General features: G+C 42.7%; 1 protein-coding gene across 7 annotated transcripts in view; it reads left to right on the forward strand.

The window, feature by feature from the left end:
- The window catches only part of ltbp4 (latent transforming growth factor beta binding protein 4), a 65,851-nt gene that overhangs the window by 11,259 nt on the left and 28,001 nt on the right, over nucleotides 1-26,591 (forward strand). For 6 of the 7 annotated variants that reach the window (XM_085429240.1, XM_085429244.1, XM_085429242.1 and 3 more), the window contains exons 2-5: nucleotides 2,658-2,728; nucleotides 4,767-5,400; nucleotides 9,891-10,114; nucleotides 18,613-18,819. In XM_085429240.1, coding sequence (XP_085285366.1) covers nucleotides 2,658-2,728; nucleotides 4,767-5,400; nucleotides 9,891-10,114; nucleotides 18,613-18,819 — 1,136 coding nt within the window. The remainder of the gene's footprint in view (nucleotides 1-2,657; nucleotides 2,729-4,766; nucleotides 5,401-9,890; nucleotides 10,115-18,612; nucleotides 18,820-26,591) is intronic. The other variant, XM_085429247.1, reaches the window with a different exon arrangement.

Consider the following 26,591-nt stretch of genomic DNA (forward strand, 5'->3'; position numbering starts at 1 on the left):
CCGACCCCTGCTGACGATAGAGAATGTCATTTTGCAAGATGTACTCACTGTTAACCTGCTCCACTCCAGGTTCCTTTTCTTTGGCCTTCCGGAAAAGAGATATTAAAGATTGATCAGATTTTTGGAGTTCAGCAATTTCAGTTGGAATATTAAACCCTAGGGGTGACGGTGTTGGCTCAGCGTCTGTTAGTGTATCCACAGGTGAAAATTTGAATTTCTCCTGCCTTCTTTGTCTGCGGGTCTTCCGTGGCTTCACCACAGTTGTCTCAAACTCCTCATTAAAAAAGGGCAGGGCACTCAGGGTCTCAGAGTGGGTACTGACTTGCTTAGCCTGAGCTCTGGTAACAGCTACATTGCACTCCTCAGTCTGCTCAGACTCCAACAAATCAAAAAGCACAGGAAGGTCACGCCCTAACACGGCAGAGTAAGGCAAACTGTTCACAACACCCACATTCAGCAGATACATCTGGTCCTGAACTTTAATGTAGATGTCAGCTGTCGGATATCTTTTCTCATCTCCATGGACACAACAGATTGAAATTGTATCACTGGTGCGAACAATATTAGGTGGGGCAAAATCTGAGTGAATAAGAGACCGAGAACTGCCAGAGTCAAGAAGGGCATTGAGTAGAACCCCATTCACTTCAATCTGGCTCATTTTGATGGATTTGTCACTCTCCTGCTCAGGATCAGCATTAGAACGAGGAGCAAAACACATTTGCACCATTTTAGCAGAATTTCTTGGGCACATAGGTTTTGTATGGCCCTCTAATCCACAAAGATAACAAATGAGCTTCTTACCAGAGGCCTTTGGTGGTCTAGTGGTAGACTGAGAGCTCTTACTGGTGCTTGTATTTGCTGAATCCAGATGGTTTTGCTGAGGTATCTTCCGGGTGTCCCTCGATACCTTCCATGCATTATGGCTCAATGCTTGCCCCTTCTTTCTGGCAGCAACAAAAACATCAGCTAACCGAGCCGCTTCCATTGCTGAACCAGGGTTGTGTTCTCTGATCCAAACCTGAAGCTCAGGAGATAACATTGTGAGAAACTGCTCCAAGATTATAGTTTCACCAATGTCATGAATAGTTTTACCCTTTGGCTGGATCCATTTCCCATAAAGCTCCTTCAGTCTCGCATATAGCTCACGAGGGCTTTCATCTGGTTGAACGTCCAGGGATCTGAATCTTTGCCTATATGTTTCAGGGTTAATGTCATATTTTGACAGAATAGCTGATTTCACTTTATCATAGTCTAATGAATCATCAATGTCCATGTGAACATAGGCACCTCTAGCTTTACCAGTAAGCAAGGGTATCAAATGAAAAACCCAATCTGACTTCTGCCATCGATAAGCTGTAGCCATACGTTCAAATGTGATCAGGAAATGTTCAATATCATCAGCTTCAGTTAATCTTTCCAATCTGCCCTCTATTTGTAGGGGAAACTGAAATGCTGGTGAAATGGCTGGATTGGAATTAGTCATAACTGGTTCAGCCTGGGCCTGCTGAACAGAGGAAGAAGGATGAATATCAAACTCTAATGATTCAGAGCGAGCTTCTGCAGAATCTGATGGTGATGTTCTGACTTGGATTTCTGACTGCAAAAGTCTAAACTGATGTTGAAAGGCTTTAAATCGCTGTTCTTGTCGTGCATTTAACTCACTCTGTTTTGCATCCCGGATGTCCTGTTGTTCCATGTGAGCATGTAGCATATTGACTAGATCAGACAAAGTAGGCTCCTTTTCAACTCTCTCCACAACTTCAGTGACTCCTGAGGCTCCATTTTCCTCCTCTTCGCAGGTTTGCTGAGCAGATCCCTTTTTCTTTTCATTCTTGCCACCACGATGCATTCTTCCTCCTCATGGGGAAAAACAGAAGAAAGAAAAAAAAGAAAAAGAAAAAAGACCTGTGTCCAATACTGGATGATCCCACTGCTGCCACCAATTGTCAGGGACCAAGCAGTAAAGCATAAAGGACACAGGTGGTTTTAATTCAAAAAACGGGTTTTATTGACCCAAAAATATGAAAATATATTTAACAAAGCCAAAACTTAAACAGGCAGACCAATAAAAGAGGTCAACTCAATAGACTAAACTCAAGATAATAATTAACAAAACCTCAAACAAACATATGGTAAACTGACCTGCTGAAATGACACACAGGGGGACTTAAATACTGGTTTAGCTAAACCAAATGACACACACGGGGGAAAACAAGATGGCTGCCATATAACCAACTAATACAAAACATTTAAACAAACATGAAACACCCCCCAGGCAATGAAGCATGTGGTGCAATCCAATTAGGCTGTCAGCAGTACTTCAGGTCTCCCAGCCCTTTGCCACACCTTTTGCCAGACAGGAGGAGACACCAACCCCCAGGTAACTCAAACAAAGAAAGATGTATTAATATAACATAAAACAGAACTTTGACCTTGCAAGGTTAATATGTGTGCACGCCATATAAACATTGGAAGGTGTGATGGAAAAATGAATACATTTAACAAAGAAACGATATTGAACAATAAATAGAATATTTTAAAGTAGTGACTGTAAATTAAACTAAAGTGAATCAACGGGTGATGAGGTGTGGAGCTTACCATGTGTGGCATGCCATCACATCAAGTCTTAAAGTTTAAAACGCCTCCTTTCTCTGCAGGCCTCGAGTATGTGGAGATCGCTGCTGTGCTGGATGGATGCTGTCGCCTAAAACTAGGAGATGCACCAAACGTGAGTATAACGTGAGGGAACCACCACTAGCATGAATTTTGTTAGAAGTGTTCTTTATTTTAGTCAACATCACTCATCTTGCTGCGCAGTTTAACATATCTGCAGCACACACCTGCAACAAGCATGCACACTGATCCATCTGCAGATTTGGTTGATTTTGGTCCTCAGGGTGCAGCCCAGATGGATGCCCATAGCATCCACCCAGCGTCCAGTTGCTGAGTCTGCACAGACGGATCTGATAATGCAGGTCAGGTGGAGCTGCTGTCAGCGTGCATCACAGTTTAAAGTGTGAAATGATGCTGAGTGGTGGAGTCCATATGCAGAGCTGGATTTATGCACTCCACCTGCAGACCTGCAGGCGCTCCCACAGAACAAAGTTTAAAGCAGAGTTGCTTCTCAAAGCTAACGGTTCATTTTTAATTCATAAAATCTGAACCTGCTTCTTCCTGTTAATCAAAGGAAACCTCTGGTGCTGATAAACGAAGCTAACATGGAAACGGCTAAAGCTGCTGAAACATTAGTGGAGACGATGAGCAGGAAATTCACTTCCTGAGTCCGTAAAAACTGAGCGCTCACTGTTGAACTCAGATTTGAATTCTTAGCTAAAACCTAACAACTTTTTTCGCCCTCTGTCACAGGGTCACATGATCGATTTGTTCATCCAGATGATGATTTTTTTTTTCCAACACTTATTGTTTAGCGGCTCAGCTCCAAACGAGAGGAGAATAAACTGGGTGATTGTTCTTCAGCTTTTCTCTTCATATCAGCAAAAACAAATCAGACTGTGAAACATCATCAGGACGTCCCAGACAAAATATCTCAGACTAATCTGGATCCAGGGGCTGAATCCATGCAGGATATAATGGGATATTATATTATACGTGTGTGTGTGTGTGTGTTGTTATTCTGAGCAGATTAGCCACATATAAAAGTAATTTTACACACGTGGATCCTAATGGTTTCTTTCAGGACGGGATTATGGGGATTGTCTGAAGCAGAAACTCGTGAATAGAAACAGATTTTGCCTCTGACTCGCTTTCTCTCTCTCTCTCTCTCACACACACACTCTCACTCACACACACACACACACACACACACACACACACACACACACACACTCAGCTCAGGGCGTGCAGAGTGAAGTTTTGTGTTTAGTCACATTGTTGAGCAGTTGGTCTGCAGACTCACAGAGGGAAACGCTGGCGCTGAGTTTCTGTTTGTCAGACAGGAAATGCAGATCAAACCAAAGAGAATAAAAGAATAAAACGCTGGTTATCCTGAGAAACTGCAGAGTTAAAAACCTGTTTTAATCTCAGCCCCCCCCCCAATCTGGGTCTGACCACAGATCAGTTGTACAGGTGCTTCTCTGAGTGATTGAGTGATGCAGCAGTAACCTGCAGGTCGAGCTGCTCACAGACGCTGGTTTCTGGAAGTGTTCCTCAGCACATGCACTGATGTTTTAATGCAGTGCTGCCGACGCTCACAGAGAGAGATGTGCTATATATATCTATATACATATATATGTTCACAGTAAGGAACATTATTTTGAAACTGTTCTAGTTTGAAGGCGCAGATTTTTGCAGAGTGGTCAGCCTCTGCTCATCTGTCCTTCTAGGAAACTCTGCCTCCTAAACATGCTCTTTTTATACCTGATCATGTTACCAACCCGTCTTTCAGCTACAAAGTGCGTAATGATAAGTGTTACAGCTGCATTCTGCCTGAAAGCCACCAGATGGCAATAACTGTGCAAACAGACATAGAAAACAGCTTTTTGTTGACCCCTGTAGACATCTTCCTGCTGAGTTTGGGGCTCAGACTGTCGTTGTGGGTCACATTGAATAATAATAAGTCTACATTTCAAATGGAGGATTATTTGTGGTATGCTCATTAGCTAATGACTTATGACTGATGGTCCATTAGCCAATGAGCTGCTGGTTTCACAGTGAGATCGGCCCGGCTTTGTTACATCAGGGTATTTGACTGCTGTCTACGCTGCAGTAATGTTCTGTTAATGAAGCGCGCTCTCCTTCTTCTTCAGCCAGGTGTTCTCCTCCCTGCCGTAACGGGGCGCTGTGTCGACAGTTTAACAGGTGCGTGTGCAGACAAGGTTTCCATGGTTACCACTGTCAGCTGCCCCTTTCTGCACCAGGACGCCTGCTGACATCCATCCACCCGACAGAGTTCCCGGTCCACCTCAGACCCCTCCGGATCCCACCACAACCAGCTCTGAGCCCCCAGAGAAGCACCAAACCTGCTGCCAGCTCACCTCCACCCGAACCTCCACCTGAACCTTCAGACCCGAACCCGACTTCTGCTCAGGCTGATGGAGAGGAGGACACAAAGGTCCCTGACTCTGGTCCTGCCAAAGCTGTAGGCTTTGGAGGTCAAACTGAAGAGAATGATGGAGCTGACAGTGGAGGAGGTGTTTCCAAGCGGTTTCTGACTCGTGAGGAGAACCAAGCCTCCCCAAAATATCCCACTGTAATCCGGTTCGATCCAGATCCAGATGAAGGGCTGACAGCCTCCAATCAGAGTTCTGATTCTGGATCTGAAGCAGAGGAGAGGAGACCAGGCACTTTCGAAATGCCTCCACCCGAGTTTGATCCAGGACAGGATGAGGAGGATCAGAATGAGGGGAAGGAGAAAAAGATGGCGGGAGCAAAAAAGCTGAGGTAACAAAAAACTCATCTTCTTTATCTTCTCATCTCCTCTTTTTCCTTTCCTAACCTCCTTGTTTCCACTCCTCTGTCCTGGGTCACAAAAATAAAATCCCTCCTGAGTCTTTTCTGGTCCACTCTTCCTCGACCTTGATGGGAAACTTTAACTCTGTAACTCTCTTTATTTAAGCTCAGAGCGTGTTTAAGGTGGGGGGACAGTCTAACCCCCTCTCCTTTCACAAAGGATCCTCCAGTGTCTCCTTTGCTAAAGGAGATGATGAAGGATGCACTGAGGCACCTTTCCTTAGAATCTGGAGAGTTTAACCAGCTGTTTTGTAGCTCCTCTTTGTCCTTCTCTCTCCTGCTTTTTCTTCTTCCTCATCATCACTGCACAGTCAGTGCCGTTCTCTGTTCAGACACCAGGTGGAGTTCTTTATTTGATTATATACGCTGTACTGTGCACTGTATGTTGTACAAAGATCAGGCACTACTTCCTGAAGCTGCTGGAGGCTCTAAAATTTTTTAAATGTTCCAGAATCAGCTGGGAAAACTTCTCCATCCATCCTGATCTTTGTTCCACAAATCCGTCACCTCAGATCCAGATGAGGAGATGGGAAGAAAGACCTAAGCTTTCACTTCTCCGGAGAGTCTGACCTCTGCTGAAATCCAGATTCACAAACTGAAATTCAGCACAACCCTTGAGTCATAGGTCAGGTGGTGGAGGTCAAAGGCTAGAGCCATGGTCCCTACAGGCTGTGGGAGAATGTTTTATGTTCTGTCTGCTGCAGATTAAACAGAAGTTTTTCACAGTAAAGACTTTTTTCATCACAACAACAAGAGGGTTGCTAAGGATGCCTCTGAGTTTGTGTATATTTTGGATAAACACCGAACCCCTCTGATCTGGGACAGAGTGTCAGCAATTCATCTCTTTCCTTCTCTGGTTTGAAATCATGGCTTTCGGTATCTGCTGATAATTTCGGTATGACTAAACAAGGATTTAATAATTCATCAACACTTATTTATCAACAAAAACCTAAAGTTTTTTTTTCTAGCTGCACATCAAACCTGCATTAAGATCAGGTCGGTGTTCGGTGTGGTTTCAGTGTCTTAAGCTGACATCATCCTGAGGACGGCTTGAGAAACTTCCTCTTGATGAGGAAGGTTTTTCCCAACACCTTACCGTTAGGTGTCTGTTGGTACCTTTGTACTGATGCAGTGTGAAATGAATGAGTTGTTAAAAAAACATTCAGCATTTCTGATGAAGTAAACTTAGAACAACACGGACTCAGATGTGATAGATCTGGTTGCTGATATCTGATCCAGGATTTTGAGTAAGGATCGGATCAATATTGCCAACATCGTGTCACTTACCAAACGATGTTAACTCATCATTTTGAGCATGCACTCACCTTTACAGGCTACGCTTCAAAAACCCGTTGGTCTAACTAACAATCTTGAAAGTACAGCTTTTTGAATTTACAGCAATTCGTTTTACTTTTAATAAATCCAGCACTGATTTACGTGTCTAAACTAAAAGCATGATGAAGTAAAAGGTTAACCCCACAAAATTTAAATTATCAGTCCATACAAGCTTGAAAGAACATCCTATGGACAGGAACTCCAGAAAGTGGGAGTTCTCGAGTATTTATAGAGTCTTTGGTTGGAAGAAGTTTGACACCCCCCCCCCCCCAGAGGGTTAAACTGGTTGAAGTTATATTTTTTCTTCTAGTTGAAATAGTGTTCAGAAGCTGCATGTTTGGAACAGGCTTTTCAGATCTCTCCAGAGCTCTAAATCTAGAGCCGGTTTTGTCTGTACTGTGCTTTTTGTGGCTCATAAAAAGCGACAAAGTGGCAGCTGTAACATTTAAGTTCAGGAATGAAAAATAAACTTTGCATCAGACTGTAGGGCGTCTCTGTGGTTATCAGCTCCAGCAGATTAATCTGTGCTGTTTGTTCACTCTGCTGCTGCTGCACCACTGTTTTCTATCACTCTATTTATGGCCACTTGAAATCATTCTCTCAGTTTACTGCCCTAGGAAAGCATAACACTGGAGCTACACTGGGTCAGATGTATAATCTGTAACTGACATTCTGTTTGATTTCCTGTGAAAACAGCTTTTTTTTTTTTAAAAAGAAGACTAAAAATATATCAGACACGCTGCCCTCAGTACCTGGCCAGCTGAACAACAACATAATTTTACAAGCTAACATCATGCCAGCTAAAATTAGGCTCCAGCATCCTAAAAGTACTTTTCGTTTGAAAAACAGCTTAATTATATTCTCACATCAAATGAGAGTTTTTAGCTAAGTGGGAATGTGCCCAAGTTAGAGCCACTTCACAAAGGTTTTCAGTAACAACGGCAAACAGGTGCTAACAGCAGCTAACAGGCAAAAACAGCAGTGCTTACTGACAGAAAATTACAACAGTTCTCATCAACAATTTACCTCAGTGTCACTGTCATCAATCAGCGAGGCTGACTCGTCGACAGTGTAAGGAATAATACGCAGAGACATGTCAAAATGTCATAAAAAATCAAGTAAATGTCTAAGCAGTGATCAGTGACCGTGGTCCACTCATTCAAGTGACTGCAATTCCAGGCAGAGTTCAGTGACTGATGTTTGTTACCTATCTTGACACAAAATACTAGTAAGCGTGCAAAATTTTGTTGGGCTTCAGATTTTCTCCAGTATAATTTGAGGGATCGTTGATAACATAATGATATAAATCATGTGGCATGAAGTCCGGGAAAGTGCCAGGGACTTCACACCAACACTTGTTTACTCATAGTTGCCATAGTTTATCTTATCTGCATAATATTTGGTATGTGTTTCACTAACTTGAGGTGTCAAGATTGTTACACACGCAAAATGGCTGACAAGCACTAAGTGGTCACGTGTCTGCAAAACCTCTCTAAAAACATGCTAACAGTGGCTGAAGTTTTAGAAAGATAGTAAATATGAATAAAATTATTTTAAAAGATGCTAACTACAATTAAAGTTATAAAAGATTAACTTAATAACTTACTATTAACTTACTATTAAATGAACTTATCTAATTAGCTATCTGCTAGCTATCAGTTATTACTGTTCAGCTTGTAGTGCCATTACTGTTCAGCTGTTAGTGTTCAGCTGTCAATGTTATTCCTGTTCAGCTGTTAGTGTTATTGCTGTTCAGCTGTTAGTGTTATTGCTGTTCAGCTGTTAGTGTTCAGCTGTCAATGTTATTCCTGTTCAGCAGCTAGTGTTATTGCTGTTCAGCTGTTAGTGTTATTGCTGTTCAGCTGTTAGTGTTATTGCTGTTCAGCTGTTAGTGTTCAGCTGTCAATGTTATTCCTGTTCAGCAGCTAGTGTTATTGCTGTTCAGCTGTTAGTGTTATTACTGTTCATCTGTTAGTGTTCAGCTGTCAATGTTATTCCTGTTCAGCAGCTAGTGTTATTGCTGTTCAGCTGTTAGTGTTATTGCTGTTCAGCTGTTAGTGTTATTCCTGTTCAGCTGTTAGTGTTATTCTTTTTCAGCAGCTAGTGTTATTCCTGTTCAGCTGTTAGTGTGGTGGCTGTAGCTCAGGTGGCAGAGCAGGTCAGCCACTAATCAGAAGGTCGGTGGTTCGATCCCAGGCTGCATCCTGGCTGCATGCCAAATATCCTTGGGCAAGATACTAACCCCGTGTTTGCCTACTGGTGGTGGTCAGAGGGCCCGGTGGCGCCTGTGTCCGGCAGCCTCGCCTCTGTCAGTGCACCCCAGGGCAGCTGTGGCTACAATGTAGCTTGCTATCGCCAGTGTGTGAATGTGTGCGTGAATGGGTGGATGACTGAATGTAGTGTAAAGCGCTTTGGGGTCCTATGGACTAGAAAAGCGCTATACAAATGCAGGCCATTTATTCTTTTTCAGCAGCTAGTGTTATTCCTGTTCAGCAGCTAGTGTTATTGCTGTTCAGCTGTTAGTGTTATTGCTGTTCAGCTGTTAGTGTTATTCCTGTTCAGCTGTTAGTGTTATTCTTTTTCAGCAGCTAGTGTTATTCCTGTTCAGCAGCTAGTGTTATTGCTGTTCAGCTGTTAGTGTTATTCCTGTTCAGCTGTAAGTGTTATTCTTTTTCAGCTGTTAGTGTTATTCCTGTTCAGCTGTTAGTGTTATTCCTGTTCAGCTGTTAGTGTTATTACTGTTCAGCTGTTAGTGTTCAGCTGTCAGTGTTATTACTGTTCAGCTGTTAGTGTTCAGCAGCTAGTGTTATTGCTGTTCAGCTGTTAGTGTTCAGCTGTCAATGTTATTCCTGTTCAGCAGCTAGTGTTATTGCTGTTCAGCTGTTAGTGTTATTCTTTTTCAGCTGTTAGTGTTATTCCTGTTCAGCTGTTAGTGTTATTTAGTCTGATGGTAAAATTGTAATCATATATTCTTACATTGTAAATGATAGTTTTTGTGTATATTTAAAGTAAATTTTTTGTTTATGTATTTTTTGTGTTTATTGACTACATATTATGTGTTCACTGTTATATAATGTATGTAACAGCCTGAGAGAGGTCCAGGCAGTGCTGCTGAGAAAGACTCTGTCACAGGGAGGAAGAGGTGACAAGATGGCCGCCCTGCTGATGAAGCACATTGAGAGGGAGACGAATAAAGTTCACAGTGCAACCTCCCCTTTTAATGCTTCCTCATCCTCCTCGCTGAAAACAAGTGTGAAGACGTTCCACACCCAGAAGGGGCAGTACAGCGTCCATTTCAACACCCTGACAGGTCAGTGATGTCAGTTATTTGAATGTTTTTTTTACACTTACATGTTTCATATTGTCAGACAGTTTTAATATTAGATAAAGCTAACCCAGGTAAATACAAAATGCAGTTTTTTAATGATGATTTTGTTTATGAAGGGAAAAAAATCTCCTTAAAGCCCTGTGTGAAAAAGTAACTGCAGCCGTTGTTAAGTTGGAAATTTATTAACTTTACTCTTTGGAAAGGATAGTTTTTTTCCCCCTTTAATACATGAAGTTATTGTTAGAAAACTGTGGAAGCAAACCAATATTTCCATCTTGACCAAAATCCGCCTTTTCCGGACGCTGATCCTGCTGATTTTACTCTATGGATCTGAAACGTGGACTGTGCTCAAAGAAGACCTCAACAAACTTGAAGTTTTCCAGATACGCTGCCTTCGACAGATATTACGAGTATCACTTCGAGGCCGCCTTCGAAACAAGGACATCCGACGGAGATGCGACAACCAACCGCCAATTGAGGGGCAAATTCAAAAACGCTGATTGCGATGGTTTGGCCATGTGTGTTGAATGGATGGGAGGAGACTACCACATCAACTCCTCTGACGTAAATGACCCACCCAGTAGAGAATCCACCGAACGGCACCGAAGAAAACATGGCTAAAACAGGTCAAAGATGACATCAGGGGCAGAATAAATCTTGATGAGGCCAGGACAATCGCCAACGATCGCCATGCATGGCAACGAGTTGTGAAGGAAATTCTACAACCATTGGCACCCACAGCAGTGTATGGGCTTAGGAGTCGATCCAGACCCAACGCCAGCTAGGGATCAAAGAGAAAGAGAACAGAGGCAAACAGGAGTTAACTGCAGCTAATGGCAGCTAACAGCAGCAAAAATAAACACTGAGGGCCATTATTGCAAAAATAAATTGATTGAATTATTTATTAATGTATTTAATGTTTCAACAATTAATGGAACCAACTTGATAAAAAAAATTAAATAGTTTGTTAATCACATGTATAATTAATACAGAAAAGACAGAAAAGTTCAGGGTATACTCAACAACTAGCTTTAGTGACACTGTCATCAGACAGACGTGAGCGTCACCCGCTCAAATCGACTCATATCCAGAGTACGTAGACGTGGACACATACTAACAGCTGAGGTAAGCAGCGGACTGACAGCCTACACTCAGCACAGATGAATGAGAGCTTTTTGTCCTACAGCAGCCATTGTAGCTAGGATTATGCTACAGTGGGAGTGCAAGAAAACATAACTGCAATCTGCTGACATCTAGTGGTGAGATTTTACACACTGTAACTTTAAGTGTGAGAAATAAGCAAAAAAACGAAGAAATCAAGAACGGGCCAAAGTTTGATAAAATAGCACAAAAGACAAAATTGTGTCCAATACTGGACCTGATGCTGATGAGACAATAACCAAAGGTGGAGGTTGACTCTGAAATAAATTTAAGTAAAATACAAACAATCTTTATGATGCACCCTTTGCACTCTAAGGTTGCCATATTGGCTTTTTCATATAATTTCATATAAAAAGGGTGCCAGATTAGCTCAGTGGGTGCTCAGCAACTATGTGGTGCATGTAGTGGCCTGGGTTTCAGTCCGACCCTTTGCTGCATGTCTTCCTCTCTCTCTTTCCCTGTTTTCCTGCCTCTCTCTATCCAATAAAGGCTAAAATGCCAAAAAAATAAAAAAAAGTTAAAATTCTGGTGTGGTGTTACAGATTTCACAGCGCTCTTAACGTGCCCGATCATGTTTGGGCACAGTAAGAGTAACCGTGTATTCGCCTCACATACCACTACGTGTGGATCATTATTTTCTCTAATAACCTGAGCGGAGTCGATATGTTGGTGCTGATGGATAAAAGGCGCGCGTCTATCAGCCATGCGCTGCAGGAATGCGCTGTTTGTTTCCACCCACCATGTGTTAATGGAGCTGGAAGCCATGTTTTCATTGTGCACTTCAGATAAGGACAGCGTTAATGCGGTGTCAGAGTCCGGGCCTGATCACCGTGATTAGACCTGTAAACAGTTCCTGTCTTTGTTCTGCTTTGGGGAGAACCCGGTTCATGCAGGAACGGCTGAAAGCTGCAGATGGAGGCTTTCTCATAGCTCTGGTGGAAGCTGGTTCTGAGATGTTTCCAGTTTGGCTTGATCTGAGTCCTTTTATTAAGGATGACTGGAACACATGCATCCATAATTTTTGTGTGTTTGTCCATCGTTGTCAGATTATCAGTTAAAAAAAACGGTTGACAACATAAAAACAAACCCAGGTCCAAAAAAACTGAGTTTATGAGTTTTGTTATGTACCATTAACAAAAATATTAGCTGGCACCTGTTGGTGAGCTGCAAAATCCTCCTTTGCACACCTTTGTTGTTCACTTTTTAAAAGGAATAAAACCTGCAGCTCCCGCTGGCATCAAACGCCGGCCGTCAGCTCCCATTTCCTTAAACTGTGACAGAGCAGATCATTATGAGCATTTGTGAAAGCTGACTCCTGCGGTGAGAGCGGAGCCTTAAGAAACTGGTGGTGCTGTAATAACAATAATAATATTGCTTGTTTTGTTTCTGCCTTACAGCACCTCTCTGTCTGTCAGTCAGGACATGAGCTCATAGGAAAACACCCACAGGAACAACCAGCCTCTATTCCAGCCAGAGCCACAGCCTCACCTCTGCTGGGGCCCCCGTTACTGGTTCAGTGACACGGGGCCGGTTTGGAGTGCGCAGTGTCACCCTGTGAAGTCCAACAGTGGTTCAGTTTTATTTATACAGCACAGAACCTCAATAATATTCACCTCAAAGTGCTTTATACTGTGAGGCAAAGGCCCAACAATCAGACGGCCCCCTATGAGCAGCCGTGTATCGCTGATCTGACGAAAAGGCTCTGCCTCCCATTCTACAGGGTGCGCCATTTATATGGATACACCGTCATAACATGGGAATGGTTGGTGATTTTAAAGTCCTGTTTGTGGCACATTAGTATATGTGAGGGGGCAAACTCCTCAAGATGGGGGGTGACCATGGTGGCCATGTAGAAGTCGGCCATCTTGGATACAACTTTTGTTTTTTCAATAGGAAGAGGGCCATGTGACACATCAAACTTATTGGTAATGTCACAAGAACAACAATGGTGTGCTTGGTTTCAACGTAACTTTATTCTTTCATGAGTTATTTACAAGTTTCTGACCACTTATAAAATGTGTTCAATGTGCTGCCCATTGTGTTGGATTTTCAATGCAACCCTCTTCTCCCACTCTTCACACACTGATAGCAACACCGCAGGAGAAATGCCAGCACAGGCATCCAGTATCCGTAGTTTCAGGTGCTGCACATCTCGTATCTTCACACCATAGACAATTGCCTTCAGATGACCCCAAAGATAAAAGTCTAAGGGGGTCAGATCGGGAGACCTTGGGGGCCATTCAACTTCAACAATGACCAATCCACTTTCCAGGAAACTGTTCATCTAGGAATGCTCGGACCTGGCACCCATAATGTGGTGGTGCACCATCTTGCTGGAAAAACTCAGGGAACGTGCCAGCTTCAGTGCACAAAGAGGGAAACACATCATCATGTAGCAATTTCAAATATCCAGTGGCCTTGAGGTTTCCATTGATGAAGAATGGACCCACTATCATTGTACCCCATATACCACACCAAACCATCACTTTTGTTGTTCCAACAGTCTTGGAGGGATCCATCCAATGTGGGTTCGTGTCAGACCAATAGCGGTGGTTTTGTTTGTTATCTTCACCATTCACATAAGTTTGCCTCATCACTGAACAAAATCTTCTGCGTGAACTGAGGGTCCTGTTCCAGTTTTTGTTTTGTTCATTCTGCAAATTCTGCGCGCCGATCTGGGTCATCCTCGTTGAGATGCTGCAGTAGCTGGAGTTTGTAAGGGTGCCATTTGTGAGTAGCTGATATCCACCGAAGGGATGTTCGACTAATGCCACTCTCCAGTGACATGCGGCGAGTGCTACGCTGTGGACTCTTGCTGAATGAAGCTAGGACAGCCACTGATGTTTCTTCATTAGTGACAGTTTTCTTGCGTCCACATTTTGGCAAATCCAACACTGAACCAGTTTCACGAAACTTAGCAAGCAGTTTGCTAACTGTAGCATGGGAGACGGGTGGTCTCGTAGGGTGTCTTGTATTGAAATCTGCTGCAATGACCCGGTTACTGCGTTCACCAGATATCAACACAATTTCGATCCGCTCCTCACGTGTTAACCTCTTCGACATGTCAATGGCTGTGAACAAAGAGAAACTTGTAAATAACTCATGAAAGAATAAAGTTACGTTGAAACCAAGCACACCATTGTTTGTCTTGTGACATTACCAATAAGTTTGATGTGTCACATGACCCTCTTCCTATTGAGAAAAAAAAAAAAAAAAAAAAGTTGTATCCAAGATGGCCGACTTCTAAATGGTCACCATGGTCACCACCATAGCTGGACTGGCCATCGGGCATACCGTCACATTTTCAATCTTTATCCTGGTGGGCCGGTCAGAGGCGGAGCCAGACATTTGAAACACCCGGGGCTTAGCCCTAAAGGGTAGTATGCATGTGGGATTTTTTTATTTTTTATTTTTTTTTGGGGGGGGGGGGGTAGAAATGACTGAAAGATTAAGAGACTCTGTTTTGAGTTTTGTTCAAAAAAGAATGACTTCATGTAGGGAAAAATATATATCACACATGCAGGTCACTTTAAACTAGTTTTTTAATTAAGCAGCGAGGCAGAACAAAGTCGGGGCTGCATCAAGACACGAGGACTAAACCCCAATTCAACCAGACCCAGAACTGATCCGGAATTAAAACAGGACTACAACAGTTCAAAATCAGGACTACTGAGGACTTAACCAAGACAGAACCAGAATCAGAACTAGATGAAAGTAGTACTAAAAATCATCATAGACCTGCACTACACTTGTTTTTTTAATTCTATCAAAGTCCAATATTTAGATTGAGAAAAGTTTATATAATTATTTAGCCTTGTTGTGCAAACAAGCTGCAGAACTTAATAAATGTAGAATTTGAAAAATAGCAAACCTAAAAAGAAACACTAGGTACGAGATACATGAGGACCTGTGATACGCTGATACTTTTGGTAAACGACCATTTGACTAACACGTGTGTCTCACCTGCTCTTGTTCATCTCTGTTCCTCTCTCTCCCTCTTTGTGCTGACAATCATCAAATATACAGTTGAAACCAGATATTTACAAACTCTTCAGATCAAAACACAAACACTTTTTTAATTGTAACATCAAATCAGACTAAATGTTTATTTTTTAGATTGATAAATATAAAAACATATTTGTTAACTTTAAGAGTAAAGAGAGAAACTGTCTGTATTTCTTAATTGTAAATGGCACCAAATTGTATTCAAACTGAGCCACACTTATGGAGCTCCACAGTTCTGTTCCTGGTGTTTTGTTGACATCTCCTGATTTTCCCATGTCACAGAAACAGGCTCTGTGTTTTGCCTTATATGCATCCACAGGTGTGCCACCAATTTACTCACATGGACTCTACGAACCAATCAGAAGCTTCTTCAGCTCAGAATGGAATCGTCTGGAGTTTTCTTATTAATTAACAATAAACTTAGTGTACATGTACTCCTAAATTTGATGAAAGTGATAAAAACAGAAGCTCTGTCTCTCTTTATTCTGACATTTAACTAATTCAAAAGATGTTTCAATATTTATCTAAAAAAAAAGTTTACTCTAAATTGATGTTGTACAGTAAAAATGTTTTGTTTTCTCCCTAAAGTGTAAATATCTGGTTATAAATGTGAATATCCTGCTGTGTACTGAAACCCCTCTTGTTTTGCATAGAAATATACTGAACAACATACAAAGCATAATATATAAAATAACATTTACCTGAGTTTTTTCTTTGAAAGAAGCCTCTAATGTCCATTCTTATATTTCAGTGCATTACTGAAACCGATTTAGTCGGGGAGGGTAAGAACTGAAAATATGAAATAAACACACGTAAGCTAAGACTCTCTAAAGAAACAGCATTAATAAAAATAGCATTTGTTCGGCTTTTCATTTCGCCATTTGTTGATTCACTTGAAGAGCGAGTAACGTAATATGGGTCAAGTGAGCAGTTTCATATCAATCTTTCGTGATTCACGTCATATTTACATTATTTGTACAGTACGAATGCTTTGCTTTGGTACCTGCTCAAACTTAAGCTCTCCTTAGTATGGCTGGCTCCGTTTCTCCAACAGCGCACTCACAGGCAGCAGCTGCCCCGCCCCCTCGCTCAGTCGCTTAGTGCCTGAGCTCGGATCATACCAATATCAGGGGGGATTCACGCACAGTCGTAAATTCCCACAGTGTGCACTATGTGCTTCGAATATTGTGTGTACTTTTTGTTTTATACAGTTGTCAGCCAGGCATCTAACTATGAAGAAATTACACTCCAAAAGACCCCGGGCTTCTGACAAAAAGACCCGGGCTTAAGCCCAGTAAGCCACCCCCACGCTCCGCCCCTAGGGCCGGTCTCTAGTCAAAATGCCCGGGCCGATTTTTTGTCCCAGTCCAGCCTTGTCTACCACCCATCTTGAGGAGTTTGCCCCTCACATATACTAATGTGCCACAAACAGGACTTTAATATCACCAACCATTCCCATGTTGTTACGGTGTATCCATATAAATGGCCCACCCTGTACTTTTAAATACTCTACGAACAACAAGTAAGTCTGCAGTGTGAGAGCGAAGTGCTCTGATGGAGTGATATGGTACTACAAGGTCATTAAGATAAGGTGAGCAATGTTCCAGTGTATCATGTAAATAAGTCACTGATTAAAAAAGAGAGCAATGAAGCTTCCTGTGAGCTCTGTGCACGTCACAGTGTTAGAAAATCAAACAATATATAATTATTACATGTAATTAAATACTAGGATTTTATTTATAACCGTCTGCTCATAGTTTCAGAGCAGATGGAGTTTGTCTCAGCTCTCATTGGCTGAGAGGCCTTTGGGTTTTACCCTGCAGAGCGAAGCTGCTCTAAAGCTGATCAGAGATCAGCAGGCATGAAATCGTGATCCACTGACCAATCAGATCTCCAGAAAATATCCCTCAGACCTTAGTGCTCAGAGAGAAAGAGAGAGGGAGGGTAGAAACATAGATCCTTAGGATCAACTTGATCCCTTATTCGTCCAAAGCAGTTTCTTTGTTGTGTGGAACAGCTCACCCTCATATGAAGTTTGCATGTTTGATTTGTTCTTTGGTTTCTCTCAGACAGTTTAACACAGCTGAAATAAAACGGACTGTTTCCACTGGTTTCCCAGTATAACCAACCAGTCGCACTGCTTAGTGTGCACTTCAATACTTACATTTATACAGCGCCAAATCACAACAACAGTTGTCTCAAGGCGTTTTTTATTGTAAGGCAAAGACCCTACGATAGTACAAAGACAACCGCCTTGATCGAGCGCTTTGGCGACAGTGGGAAGGAAAAACTCCTTTTAAACAGGAAGAAACCTCCAGCAATAGAAAAGAGGAAAGCAAAATAATTTGCTGACTCCAGCAAAAGTCAGCAAATAGTCATAAAGTAGGGGAGGATTGTGACACCAGGGCTGCAGTTTCAATGGAAGCTTCGATCCTCGTTTGACACATCTGGTTTCAAAACACCAAAATGGCGACGGCAAAAACGCTCGTCACGTGACATCCATCTTTTACACTGTGTATGGATGTGTTGGGCTTCCTTTGGAGGCTGATGGAGACAAAACACAGAGCAAAAACACACTGAATGCTGGGTCACGTTGGCATGGTATCAGCGTCAAAGGTCAGTGTTGGTCAGTGTTGCGTTCACAGGTGGAGGAAATGATCGGATTCTGTCGGTTTAAAGTTGCAAACTCTGCACCGTGGAGCCACTTTAAAACTTTTGGTGAATTTGACCCCCAGAAACCCAAAACCGGGGTTGCATCACCACCGTGACGTCCTCCAGTGTTCTGCAGTGGGTTATGAAACTGTGTGCAGAGATAGTGGGCCTCTGTTTGTACCGAAGAAAAGGCCAATAAAGTAAGAAGAGGAGGAGTGAAGAGGGGAGAGAGATTGATACAGTAATGCTTGCTCTCTCAGTGTGGACTGATGGACCAGATCCCCGCTAAACATTTTGTTTGGATCGGAGCCCAGTCCTGCACACTGCTTTCAATTATCTCTCTCCCCTCTCTCTCTCCTGCTCGCTCGCTCGCTCTCTCACTCAGGAGTGTTTAGGGAAAAACCGAACTGGGAGAGGGGAGGGGGGAAACGTGTTTTCTTCTTCCTTCCTTCCCTCCTTTTTTCCTGCGACGCTCGTTCGCACTCCACCACAGAGCAAGAAAGAGAGAAAGCGGGGCAGAGCCAGAGCGCCGAGGTTTGGGAGTTTTTTGGCGATGCATCACACTCGCAAACTTTGACTCCAAACACTCGACATGCGGCGACTCTGCTGTTTCCTGTCACTGTCCTGCTCCTTCATCTTCTTCTTCACCTCCCTTCTGCCAGCCGATGGACAGACAGCAGGAGGAGGAGTGAGAGGAGGGGGAGGAGTAGAGACGATCCAGGTGATGTTCACGCCGACCATCTGCAAGGTGCGCTGTAGCCAAGACCGATGTGTCAACTACTGCGAGAGAGGCAACGTGACGACACTGTACAGCGGCGGCGAAGGAGGAGGAAGGAGAGACGGCTCTCACGGACCAGGCTTCAGAGTCTGTGAGTTGAAGCTTTAACTTTAAAGACCTGCATGTGAATAAATAACTCTGTCACAGAGAGGGACAGTGTCAGGTTCACTGCCATGTTTGCGTGCAGTAAATAATGCACACGTGCAGGTTTGTGCAGCTTGTCTTAAATCTGCTTCAAATTTAAATTCCTGCTGGAAGTTGGTGTAAAGCTTCCAGTATGAAGTGATGTGAAGCGATCAGCAGGATGTGAGCAAACTTTTATGTCCACGACATCTGTGTATTGTGTTGAAGAGATATCAGCTGAAGTCGAGTTAGGGCCAGCTGGTCTTGATGTAATCCCAGTTCAGACCACGAGATGGTGCTGTGCGACCACGCAACCTTTATATATGAAAATAATTGAGACGCAGAATTTCCCGTTCATGTCCCTGAAAACGTCGTGAAAACGCATTTGAGTCATTAATATGTTCTTATTTAAAATGGGCAGCGTCCAAATGTCCTGCAGAATCCTCTGTAGCTAAAAAACAAGCACTCACCGAACAAACACGAACCAGCAGTTTTACTGCGGGTTGTTTTTGACCTGCTTCACGTGACATGTGAATCACCAAAGGCTACATTAGCTTTGAACCATAAACCTCACAACAGCCATGTTATTGGTCACATATTAGTATTAACAAAGGCCCTGACAGCACAAACACGTCCAAAGGTCCAGTTCAGGGACTCCAGTTAGCTGAGGTGCAGCCGAGCAGACCGCTAACAGCCTCAGCCACATGTCAGTCAAAGAGCCCCCAATAATACAAATTTTAAGCCTTAATACAGTTTAAACAGGTGAGCTATAAAAACATTTTTTTGTGTACAGTTGTGATGAAGGCAAAATTATCTACACACCTAACAGATTGTGCATCAGGCTGTAAACATGTTTAGTTTTGCTGTAAAGTTTTGAATGGGAGTCTACGGGAACTGACTCACTGCTGACACCAGCCTCTTGTGGATGTTAAAGGAACTGCAGCTTTTGTTAATGGGTCTGCTTAATTCTTCTGTCCCAGCCGAGTCCTCCACTGCTGGCAGTATCATCCGTTTTTGTGTTTTGTTGCCCATAAATAGCGAGGAGTGTTTTATTATCTTAATGCTGCTGGGGTTTCTTCTTCTTCTTCTTCTTTGTTTGAGGAATCTGGACATTCTTTATAAATTACTGTAAGTGTTGTCAGATGATCTCTGCCTAGATTTACTTTGCTAAAGTCTGATATTGGACTCTTGGACTTGAATCTGAGGTAACATGAGAGGCTCAAACCTGAGATTTACACCAAAATTTATAGCGAATGAGCTCAAGAAAATTCCAGCCCGTCAGAGATAATAACTCCTGCGCTGAACATTTGATCTTCACGCTCTCAATGAGGCTTCACGTGTGAAGCTGCTCCAGCTGAGTCATGTGACCTGCAGCTCTTTGATGGTTGGCAGAGTTGGGAGGCTGAAGCCCAGCCAGTGAATAGTTGTATAGTCTGATCTGATCCCTGGTCAGTGAGTGTTAATCGTTCCTGCTGGCAGCGAGTCGGAGCTGTCAAACAGCTCAGGGCTCTCGCCGAAAGCACAGAGCGTCCAGCGCTGTTTAATTTAAACTTAATTAGTGGGTCGAAACACAAGCCAGCAGTTTATCTAATCACCAATCACTCGTTACATTATTTCCAACTGTAATTGTATCGCAATTACCATGATTCATATTTAATCTGCTTGGATCAGAAAAGCCCCACAAAAAAGGCTTCGAACTGGAAGTCAAACTCACACTGAGATAAGCTGAGTGCTTATCTTAATTCATCCCAAATTTCACAGCAGAACGATTTGAAAAGGGTCAAAACTAATCAAAAATTAAACATTTCAATATTCTTTTCCATAGTCAGACCGTTAAAACCTCTCAGGAGTGGAAGCTACATGTTACCAGATAATCTGCGAATTTAAATTGAGCACTTTTTAAAACCTTCCCCAGCAGGGGGCAGCATTTTACCAACAAGCTTAAGGCTTCATCTGAGCCGGTATTACACCAAGAGAAAATGCAGTATTTACAGTATTAATTTAACTGTTTGGCAGTTAGTTTTGAAGCTTTGATTGAGCTAATCCCATAAATTGATTGTTTTCAGTCTTAACAAATGGCTCATTGGCTCCCTCTTCAGGCTGCTGATGCAAAAGCATTATCAGCTTTCATTTCATCAGTGTAAACATTATTAGAAGTTCAGCACCATCATTTATTGACTTCACTGTCTCTAGCAGTGCAAAGTTACCCCGATGTTTCCTGTTTTGTGTTTTTCGGTGAAACTGAGCATGGTGCTGGTGATGGCTGCTCTCCATTTGAATACCAAACGGTAATTAAGTTCATACTTGGATGTTTTCTAGTTTGAGATTAGCCTGTTTATGCAATGAGCTCTTTGGGCAGATGCTCTGCTATTAAGGCAAAGGTCGTGAACGCTGGACTGGTGTCTGTGTAAGAGAAGCGCAATCTGCTGATTATCAGATCCCAAGAGTCAGGTGCCCTTTGTATGAGATAGATTCCTGCAGAGCGCGACTGACTCAAAATTAGAAAATGACAATGCTTTGATTGTAGTCATCCATATTTTCTGAACTACTAGAAAAAGAGACCAGGAGTCTGCAGTAAATTGTATCAGTTCGCTCACGTAATAAGCTGTTGCTACATGGCTAACATCACCAGTTTTCATCTCACCAGTCTAGAAAAGGTGTTTAAAGTTCAGCATTATTGTTTATTCCTGTATTCTCTCCACGCTGTCTTGAGGGGTGGAAAGTGTTTGCTCTTGATTTTATTTATTTATTTATTTTTTTAACCAAGCATGGTTTCTTTCCAGGTGTTTCCCTGGCAACTTTCAGCACCATACCTAAATTTCTTAGAAAGAGCTGCTGCCTCAAACACTAAACTCAGGAAGTGGCAGTCTGTTTGCACTAAAGGTTAACAGTGATAGCTGTCTGTGACTATTTGTAGGTCAGTAAACCATAAATCCTCCTCTGCAGAGCAGGAGGTGGTGGGGGGTGTACACCTGCAGATGTGTAGTTGTTCCTACCTCTGTTTTATGCTTTAAAGGCCTTTAAAGGCCTTGGTTTAGAAAAGGGTTTTCCACAAGGGTCTTTTTATTTTACCCTCATTGATGGTTTGAAGAGTTTGCGCCATCGTATTTTCATGTTGATGAATACCGATGGCTGTTTGCTGGTTTTCTGGATATTTGTGCAACAAGTGCTACATCTGGAGAGAAGGAAAGGAATCAGAGGGGCAGAGGGAGAAGAGTGACCACTGACATATGGCTTTCATTGATCATAAAAATAGCCCCATCGCACGTCCCTGTGTTTCAGAGGACATCATAGTAACTTAGTTTGTTGGAGAGCCAACCTGATGGTGACTTTCAGCCAAGTTTTAATCAAGCAATATAACTCTTATGTCACGGGGGGGGGCTTTGCTTTTTGTCGTCATAAGGATGTCAAGTCCTCAGTATGCGGACTACAGCTCTTTGTCCTCACAACATCAGTAACACACACACACACAGCCCCGTTCAGCTATCTTAGTGAGGGCCTTCATTGACATAATGGTTTCCCAGCCCCTTACCCTAACCCTAAACCTAACCATGACCTAATTGTAACCCTGACACTAAAACCACATTTTCAAACTTGTGAGGACCGGTGAGTGTGTCCTCACAAGTCACTGTTGGTTCTCACAAGTATAGTAGAATGCAGATTTCGGTGCTCACAAAGATAGCTAGACAGGAACATGCACACACACACACACACACACACACACACACACACACACACACACACACACACACACACACACACACACACACACACACATGTGCCCAGGATATTTTGCTGGTGATGTGTGAATGTTTAAACAGGCAGTGAGGTAAGACTGGACAGCAACACACACAAACACACACAAACACACACAAACACAAGGGAGGAGGTGGTGACATCATAGGGTCAGAGGTTAATCCCCCTGTCCAAACAGCTGTTCCCCCCATCAGCCTCTCTCGCTTTACATACAGACTAACAATCAAAACAGAGAAGCACACGAATGTAAAGGAAATCATGGGAGATGTTATCTGTCAAAACATACAAACCAAAGCAATAGAAATTCTACTAAATAAACTAAATATTAACATTTCAGAGCAACTTCTCAGAGCTGCTAGCATGGATGTCATTCCATTTGGACAGGATTAACATTACAGAGCGAGGTGGGGGATAATGTATTCCTTGTGGGGTTCGGGTAATTTAAGTCTATTACAGGAACTGGACTGTAACTGGGTAACCAAAACAGAAAGCAACAAAAGCCTCCATAAAGAGGAGAAAATCTTCCTAAGACTCTTAACATTTTGAAGTTTTTCCTCCATATCCCAATAACCCGATGACGGCTGTCTGCACATCCACGGGTGGGGGCTGGCAGATTCCTCAGCTACTTTTAATCACACTTCTTCAAGTAAATCCACCAGGCTAGCAGGAGCTGACTAAATTAGCTGCTGAACTGTCAGGGAGAGTTTGTGCATGTGCGGTTTGCTGCGTCTCACAGTCGTATCTGTTGTTCAGTGATAAATTCGGATTGCGGGTCAGGAAAAAACAAGCTGAGTGTGAGCTGTGGGAGTTGCTGGAGGTGACGGTCACGGTCACTGCGGTGTGGCAGGACACCACACATGCTATTGTTGTTTTCTTCCTTCTTTTTTCACATTTATATCATAAGTGCAACATTTTTAGAAAGCTCCTGGTTTTGAAGTCCTATCTGAGGGCAGATGTACCGAGTTTCCATAACTGAAAAACACGGAGATGTGCGCTTTGCATTAGACGTAAAGGTTCTGTGGGTAACCTCCTTAAAACCTGTAAAGACACCAGTGACCGTGAATGTTACACTCACACAGGGGTGCTAAATAGTGTATGTAGGCAACGGCACAACCACAGTTACTGCAACCACGTGTGGTGAACTTGTGATCTTGTTGCCTTTCAAATTGGTGCTTTGACCAGGTCTGCATCAGCGTTGCTGCTTTACCAGGTGTAACAATAAAGTTTAACATCCAGGCATCCATGAAAACAGAATTCATGAAGTTTAACAGAGTTAGAAGTTAGCAGGAAGTTAGCTCGCTAGCTTCCACCTAAACATGATATAGCATGTTCTGACTGAGAGATTTCTGAAAGAATTCAAACGTACATCTCTGCTATCACTTCCAACATAAAGAAGAGAGAAAACTAAACAGCAGTGACGTTTGTAGGGTTACTGAAGTTGGGCTAGCTGCTATATAATGATGTGTTATGTGATCGCTAGCTACACAGCTATGTTAGCATAGCATAAACTCACTGAAGCTGGAGGATGAACGCTAACTTTTTTCCACTCGATAAAAGTTAACTTGAGGGTTCCCGATGGTCAGGAACAAATGTAATCGCATGGCAGGATGCTGTAAACGGACCAAACTTCAGTCAGGAGAACAACTGAGATAATCCATCCACAATACGAGGTTAGTCATTCATATACTGCTGCATGGGCTGGGCTGTAGCTACATCGTAAGGTTTAAAAACTGAGCTTTAAAATGAACAGAGAGGCCGACAGTGATCACTGACTGTTTTTAGGGGCTTGTTCAGATTAAATAGAACAAGATACAAAGCATTAAAACATGTGAAAAACACAACAGCCATAATAAACGCAGAGTAGTTTGGACCCGGAAGCAGGATTCATACATCATCACTGAAAGACCGGATAATGACACGCTGATCGACACGCTGATAAAAAGGGACTAAGATGGAGTCAGTCTGTCTGTCTCAGTCAGTCCAGGTTGGTCAATTCAACTACTTCCAAATGGTTGCTGAGTGAATTCTTATATTTGTACATATATTTATCCTTAAAATTCCCACATTCCTGCTCTTATATTTTTTTGTTTCTTATGTTTCTTGTGTTTTGCACACCTCTGTTGTTTGTAAAACTTGCACTGTGATGTGACAGTAAAAGTGATTTGATTTGAAAATATTCCATGCAATGACTGGGCACACACCAACTTTCACTAGTCTTCAGGAGGTGACTGTCTCATGTTTATCTTAGTGTGACTGAGTCATTAGTGAGCTGCAGTGCTGTGTGTGAGCTAAACTAAATCAGTGTTAGTCTTTGCTCTTTTGTGGCTTTGGGTTGGAGTGTGTTTGATGATGTTTTGTGACGTTCAGATTTTCAGATTAAACCTGACCAGACTTTCAGATCATTCGTTAAAGATATAAAATGTGAGCCCGAAGCTGTGAATACTTGGCACCCTACATTTTTTAAACTTCCTTACAGACACAGGATAAAGTACAGCTACAGCTCAAAGCCTCCAGGTGCTGCCTCTCGGCAGGCTTCCAGACATTGGCCAATGGGGACGGGCAAAATCAAAGTTCATCTCATAGATTTTTCATGTTTGTCTCTGTTTATTCTCTCCATCAGTTTTTCAGTGTTTACAGTATTTCATCAGTGTAATCCCCCACACTCGCTCTGTCTTTTCTCAGCTTTGCCCCAGGAACGTCGTCCAAACTCTCCAAGTGTGTTTGTGTTGATGTGGTCCATCTGTGGTTTGATGTCCAGCATGATAACTGTGTTTACAGCAACACACGCAGCAGTGCTGTGTGCGTGCGTGTGTGTGTGCGTGATAGAGTAACATCAACAAACAGGACTACACGCACACTGTGAGGGCGTGGACACGGGCGCACACGGAGCGTCAGCAGTGGAAGTCGTTCATCTTTTTACTGAAGTTCAAACACGAGTTTGAGCCGATTCAAGAGTTCCTCTGCAAGCCTATGGAAAAACAGCCCCAGCCCCGAGCTCTGTAAACATTTTCCTGATGGGTTTATGAGCTCAGTCATCGCAGGTTATATGCAATAAAACAGAAAGTCCATTTTTTAAATTTTGCTCATTTCAAGTGCCAGAAAAGAGGTCAGAGCTTCCCCTCACTCGTCAAAACACTGTAAATGGTGAAAACGCTTAACTTCAGAACAGGACGTCACAGTAACAACATTCATCTTTTATATCGTCTATGTTTTAGCGCTAGACTCCCCCGGGGGCTGAAAAGGTACTGCCTGTGGATTATAAAAGGTTATGTTGAAGAAGTCTTGATTTCCAATACTGCAAATGAGTTGAAAATAACCATTCAGTGGTTACAGTTAAAAAGAAAGAAACTGAACATATGAAACATCTACCGATGTCTGTTTTTAAACCTGAACTCATCAAACAGAGATGACAGTGTCAGGTGCCTGAATTACAGCTGTAAGTGCAGAATCACCCTCAGCAATCACTTTGTCAGATCACAGGGCGATGGCATTTGTGTTTTTGTGGGGAGGGAATAGGACTAGCTTTGGTGTTTAGACTCAAACTGGCAGGTTGAAGACCAGAAAGGTCATGGCTGCAGTGCTAAGGCCTTTGTGTATCAGTTAATTAGCAGCAGCTGAACTCTGGGTAACTGTACACCAGCGTCCTGAGGCTGAGCTCATACAGCATGCAGGAAGTGGGTGGAGCCTGCTATCCCATTGTAGCAGTTAGCTTTGTTCAGACCCACATATCACCAATCATTTCTTAAAATGCTTCTTCTGTTGTTCCCAGATTGGTCCAGATGGTACCCCCAGGAGACAGAGCAGCAGGCTCATTAAACTCACACGATCAGATTTCTTCTGGAAACTTCTTCTGTCTCCTGGTTACTTCAGTAATCAAAGACTGATGTAGAAAATGACGAATTATTTCATATTATTGGTCAGATGATGTCATTAAAGATGCTCCAAAAAGCTCCAACAGCACAAACATAGTCCAGAGGTCCAGCT

The sequence above is a fragment of the Rhamphochromis longiceps genome, linkage group LG14, assembly GCF_057381845.1.
Source record: "Rhamphochromis longiceps isolate RC_006_pf linkage group LG14, R_longiceps_female_GT1.1, whole genome shotgun sequence".
NCBI lineage: Eukaryota > Metazoa > Chordata > Actinopteri > Cichliformes > Cichlidae > Rhamphochromis > Rhamphochromis longiceps.